General features: G+C 34.0%; 3 protein-coding genes across 3 annotated transcripts in view; 1 reads left to right on the top strand and 2 right to left on the bottom strand.

Moving 5' to 3' along the window:
* The first annotated feature begins 116 nt into the window (after positions 1–116).
* Positions 117–2,351, top strand: LOC119672661 (transcription initiation factor TFIID subunit 5-like). Its single transcript, XM_038083769.1, has one exon. It carries the CDS (start codon positions 303–305, stop codon positions 2,325–2,327), a length of 2,025 nt encoding a protein of 674 aa, XP_037939697.1. The 5' UTR covers positions 117–302; the 3' UTR covers positions 2,328–2,351.
* Positions 2,352–2,423: 72 nt separating this feature from the next.
* Positions 2,424–3,564, bottom strand: LOC119668000. Its single transcript, XM_038077359.1, has 4 exons — positions 3,199–3,564; positions 2,960–3,135; positions 2,629–2,898; positions 2,424–2,566 (listed from the first exon to the last, which is right to left on the bottom strand). Exons 1-4 carry the CDS (start codon positions 3,397–3,399, stop codon positions 2,482–2,484), a joined length of 732 nt encoding a protein of 243 aa, XP_037933287.1. The 5' UTR covers positions 3,400–3,564; the 3' UTR covers positions 2,424–2,481.
* A 758-nt stretch (positions 3,565–4,322) lies between these two features.
* Positions 4,323–6,150, bottom strand: part of LOC119667680 — a 5,139-nt gene continuing 3,311 nt past the window's right edge. Inside the window, exons 5-9 of the mRNA XM_038076987.1 lie at positions 5,511–5,514; positions 5,223–5,457; positions 4,950–5,154; positions 4,757–4,883; positions 4,323–4,696 (exon numbers count right to left, since the gene is read on the bottom strand). Of these exons, the coding sequence (XP_037932915.1) occupies positions 4,323–4,696; positions 4,757–4,883; positions 4,950–5,154; positions 5,223–5,457; positions 5,511–5,514 (945 nt within the window). The remainder of the gene's footprint in view (positions 4,697–4,756; positions 4,884–4,949; positions 5,155–5,222; positions 5,458–5,510; positions 5,515–6,150) is intronic.

The raw sequence follows: 6,150 nt of genomic DNA on the forward strand, positions 1-6,150 counted from the left end.
TTGCATTCTCGTACAATCTGTGCATTTCGTGCACCTTGCAATGAGTTTGCAAGAGAGAGTGAATACCCCTATTCTCAAAAAATACTGAAGTGTGTCATGGGTTTCATATTAGCTTACGTTGACGTACGTAACCACTTACGTTACAGATTTTTATGTTAAATAAAAATTATATGGCAACACTTTTCACACTCTCTGAATAATGCAGCAAATAAACATTTTGTTGTTATTAGGACTGTTTAGGTGAAAAGGCGCAAGCAATAAGTTTTTTAATAAAATTGATAATCTAATAAAAAAACGTAAACATGAGCGATTACTCAACAATTAATGGCAATGGCGTTGTGTTGGACAAACAGGACATGTATGTCTTGATGAAATTGGTCAAGAAATACAACTTAAAGCAAAGTGAGGAGATACTTTTCAATGAAGCAAATATACGCCGCGAAGATCTGGTGGAACTCAACGATCCCGATAATAATTTTAATCATAATGAACTCATAACACGTGATGGTGAACATAGTCCATCATACGATAAGTCAATAGATCCCAAAATATACATTAAAGCCTTCGAAGATCTGCGTACTTTTGTTGGTGAAGCGCTAGACATATACAAGCATGAATTGTCTATGGTTTTATATCCTATTCTGGTGCAAATATATTTTAAGTTTATCGAACATAATATGGCTGAAGCTGGCCAAAAATTTATAGAGAAATATGGTAAAGATTTGGATTATTTTTATCGCGAAGATTTACAGCAACTGTTGCTGCTGAGGAAACGCGTGCACTTAATAAACAATGACTTGGTGGAAGCAATGGATATAGATAAATTCATTATACGTATGTCACGTGATTCACATTCACTTTTCAAACGTCATATACAAGATCGCAAGCAAGAGGTAATCGCTGATATTGTGGCAAATCACCTGCATTTCGATACATACGAAGGCACGGCACGTAGTAAGGAACAGTGTGCTATCACGTCTGGTGCATCGATAGGTGAAGCTAAACGACAAGATAATAAGGTGCGTGTTTATTTTGGGCTACCGAAAGAAATAGATATACAGTTATTGACCACACCCGCACCGGCACCGCCAGAAGAGGAAGAAGATAATGATCCTGATGCACCAGACAAACCCAAAAAAAAGAAACCTAAAAAGGATCCACTATTTTCAAAAAAATCAAAAACTGATCCAAATGCACCAGCAAATGACCGCATACCGCTGCCAGAAATGAAAGACTCCGACAAACTCGAAAAGCTGAAATCATTGCGGGAAACCATGAAGCGTATAGCGCTTAACAGAGATTCATTACCTTCAGTTTGTTTTTATACAATACTTAATGCACATAATACAGTTTGCTCCGCCGAAGTTTCAGAAGATTCAACAATATTAGCAGTAGGTTTAACCGATTCTAGTATAAAAGTGTGGTCCCTTACACCTAGCAAATTGCGTGAAATGAAGACTGCAGAGCAACTAAAGGATGTCGACAAAGATAGTGAGGATGTAGTGGCGCGTATGATGGACGAACGTAGTGGTGAACAATGTCGCGTGCTTTATGGTCATAATGGTCCCGTTTTTCGTTGTGCCTTCTCACCTGATAAATTAAATTTACTATCTTGCTCTGAGGATGGTACTTTGCGTTTATGGTCGTTACTAACGTGGACTTGTGTTGTAGTATATAAAGGACATTTGTTTCCTATATGGGATGTGCGTTTCTCACCTCATGGATACTACTTTGCATCTGGCTCGTATGACAAAACGGTACGCTTATGGGCAACTGACACATATCAACCACTTCGAATATTCGTAGGGCATTTGGCTGATGTAAGCTGTGTGCAATTTCATCCTAACTCTAATTACATTGCCAGTGGTTCTGAAGATCGCACAGTACGTTTGTGGGATGTCTTCAACGGTCAGTTGGTGAGACTTATGACTGGTCATAAAGGAACTATCACATCATTAGCATTTTCAACTTGCGGTCGCTATTTAGCTTCTGGCGCGGCGGATAACATAGCAATCGTTTGGGACTTAGCACAGGGACAATTGATCACAACTTTGGTGAAACATACAGGTACTTTAAATACCATGACATTTAGTCGTGATGGCACTATATTGGCTATTGGTGGTCTCGATAATTATTTAACGCTTTGGGATTTTTCAAAACTTGCTGAAGAGTACATCAATCAAAGTACAAATGCGTCACATAATCCTGATATCAACGATGGAGAAAAGTATTTGCTACGTGCATATCCGACAAAAGCGACACCTTTTCTTACGCTGCATTTTACAAGGCGAAACCTACTATTTGGAGTAGGTACGTTTAGGTCATAATATTTTCTATATGAATTGTCTTAATCGCTAATTTAAATTTTTTCATTAAACAAATTAAGTATAAAAAAATAAAAATTTAATTTAAAATACCGAAAACGTATTTCTTTTAATTTTATTCGCCTTTGCCAAATTTGCATTAAACAATAACTTTAGTCTAATTAACATATTCCATGGGAACGCACTCCTCTGCGGCTACATGCGTAGGCGAAGAGCCGTCAATTATGTGGTCATTCGATTCACTGAAAAAAAAACAAATTTCATCAGTTTTTTACTCAATACTCAAAATACTTTTATTAGTTACCTGTCTAAAGAGGGTTCATTGCTAAACATTTCTGTGGGTACAGTGGCGGGAGCGCGTTCAGGCATTAATTCCATAACAGTTTGTCTTGATTGAAGATGTCGTTCGACTTCAGCGGCTGTCATATGTCCTTGTTGTGTGTCCAATGTGGTTTGTTGCTCTTGCTTTTCGCTCTCAGCATAACTACTGTCAGCTGTTACTGGTGGCAATGCAAATCCCTTTCTCTTGCGCCCACGTACTGCAGCATTTGAAGTATTTTCATCCAATTTATACCTAGTTTTTTTTTAATTCTATTATTTAATTTATTACTTAAATAATTAATATTAAAAAGTACCTCTTTGGCACTGGTGTAGCATCGTCATCGGATGATTCTGTTTCTTCGCTTTCTGATGATGTATTTTCTGGTTTTTCGTACATCAACAAACGTTCCAACAAAAATGTTGAATCTCTATCAATCTTAAGCAGACGACGTTGATTCACACGCAATGCTTCTTGAAAACTTTCATTTTCCTAAAATACAATTTATATATATATTGATTTTTTTATTACTATTTTTACTTATAACAAACTTACGTATATCAAAAATTTAAACTTTCGTTTCAACTGACGATATTTCTCTTTGTAATCCGGTTCTGCTTCATCGGATTTTCCTGTCATAGTGTGTCTTTGTACTTGTTCATCGTCTGAACCTGAATTTTCATTCGGATCTGATGTTTCCTCCTGTTGTGCAGCTTGTTCATTAGCCATTGTGCGACAATACCAGCCTTCTAGCATTTTCTTATCAATTTAATTGAGATTGTTAGTAATAGAGCCTTTTGTGGAGGAATGGGATTTTGACAGCTAAAGTGCTGTAAACTGAAACTGCCTTACCAACAAACAAATAACACACTGTCGGTGTGGTGGCTCACTTAAGACCAGATTTTAAATTCATACACAAACTTGTATTTAATAAGTTTTTAAAGCGTTCACTAAATAACAAAAATACATAAACAAGTTTTTTGAAAACATTTGTTTTAAAACTACTTAAATTCTTTCTTTGTATTGTAATTTCTTTCTTCTTTTACTAATTTTATACCAATTGAACACAATCAGGGTTGTTCACTGTTATCGCTCTCGGTTATATTTACTATGCACTAATTAATTATATGCGATATAAAGTTTTATTTAAACATTTGTTTAATACTCTACTATTGTTATTATTGGATGCACAATAGATCAAACTGGTCGCAATACATAGGGGCCTTAGCCTAACCCAAAAACCCCCAAATACAATTGTTGGCTGGCTGTAATAATTTATTTTTCTTAGTGAAACAAACGAATAGAACGTTTTCACTGGCTTCGTTAGACCAGTGAACTTACTTGAGATGCAAGTAATTCAAGCAATCTCAAGTAAGTGAACTGGTCTAACGAAGCCAGTGGAAACATACTATAAGCGTTTTACTGTGAACGCTATAAGGACGAGACGAAACTTAAAGGACCAGTACAACCCAACTGGGTATAGCTCACCATTAAAAAAGCGCTGGAAAAGGTCTTTATACAGTCAATGCCAGTTGAACGTATTATTATTATATTATTTTAACTCACTTTAAACATATTAAGCAAAGACATACATTATTTTATATATGTATATTTATATGTCTATGTATATTTCTATATAGTAACTATTAATTAAAATATGCTTTAAAAAAACAATAATTTCATATTAAATCTATTTGTTGCCTTTCCAACCAATTATTTGCTTTTTTTAGAATTTCTGGATTATCTGTATACTCCTTTTGCACACCACTACCGCCAGTACGCACAAAACCCGCTTCTCCTTTATTAAGAATTCCGATGGCTTCCATTTCATGACCATTCACAGCAGAATTTTTACGGAAATTCGTTATGTTCAAATGATTGATAAGATTTTCTAAACCTTCAGTGGTCAGGTTGCAATCAAGAAAACTAGCAAGTTTTGTAATGGTGGCACTCAAATCCTTAAGCATGTCTTCATATTTCAACATCAACACATTAGGTAAATGACTATGAGCAAGTGCTTCTTTAATATGACTGTGGTATGGTAACCAAGGATCTTTAAGATAAACAATATTAAGAATAATTTAAATAAATAAATAATAATAAATATATATACTTAGTCCTCTTTCAAAATAAGACCAGTAACGTGAGAAATCTCCTACATAACCTTGTGTACGATATAATCTGTTAAGATGATAATAAGACACTGCTACATCTTTAGGATCGCGTGTTACATAAATGATCTTATAGTAGAAATAATATTTTTCAACGATTTATTTAATATTTTTTTTTGTTTTGTAAGAACTCACCTTGCATTTCTTCTCCAACACACTGGGTGGCAATAATGAGAATGGAAAGTGTGTCTTTATAAATCGTCTTTTACCGATTTCAATTTCACTTAAAGACTGATAACCTGGACGTGATATTAATTCTATGAATTTCAAGTTATCTGCATCATTTGCATTTTCTTCTATTAATTTGCTTTTTATCTCCGGATGTACGAACAATGGAAATCTATAAATTTTATTATAATTGGATTACACATATTTTTTTTAAATTTTAATTTAACATATTATACTAACTCAAAGAATGGAAATCTTTCTGTTAGTAGTTGACTCTTAGCTGCATCGAAATCCAAATTATTTGCTATTAACCAAATCATTTCTTGTGTCCAAGTGGTACCGGAACGTGGAAACGTTGCAATCCACACATCATCGGAGCGTGCTTCAAAATTATAATATTCCTTTGCCTCATTTTTGTATTTGTTAGGAAAAAAGTATTTTTCCGGTCCAACTTGTACGAAGCCAGTTTTTTCACCTTTTAATATAAACAAAAAATGAAAAAAAATATATGGGTTAATAATATAATACTGGACTTTCAAAGATTATATATTAAATTCTGAAAAACTGTTCAATTATGCAAACTACATATTTCTTTCTAGCATTGTTACATTCTATCACTCAGAAGTAGAGAAGGTTCCCATAATATTTATGACAACCTTTTCATAAACCCCTAATTTAATCATAATCCAATACTTCTCTAAAAACCAATGCAATTTATTGAGTTTAAGTTTTCTATCAAAACTGTGCCTGAATATAGAATCGATCATACAAAATCTTCTTTAAAGTCGACTTTAATCCGGGTTACAATAGTAATCTTGTGTAGTATTAAAAACTCTTAACGTTAAAGATACTTTACGATACGTCAGACTGATCCAATATCTTCCATGCAAAAAATGTATTGGTCAAAGATCACTTCTTCAGAATAAATCTGTAATAAAAATAAAAGGGTAGAGGTGCGTTTCTGATTTCTCGGGCACGCCTATTTTCGATAACGGATAGTAATTAGATCAGCTATTTTGAAAAACTTTTTCTATTATAAGGTTATAGCTATATGTTTATATAGCCTACTTCTCGAGATACTGCGGTTTAAATTGCTTAACTTTTTATATTAATAGCTCACGCAGAAAACTACACACTCATCGGGTTCCAATTATTATACCCAACTTTT

Source organism: Teleopsis dalmanni, chromosome 1, assembly GCF_002237135.1.
Source record: "Teleopsis dalmanni isolate 2A chromosome 1, ASM223713v2, whole genome shotgun sequence".
NCBI lineage: Eukaryota > Metazoa > Arthropoda > Insecta > Diptera > Diopsidae > Teleopsis > Teleopsis dalmanni.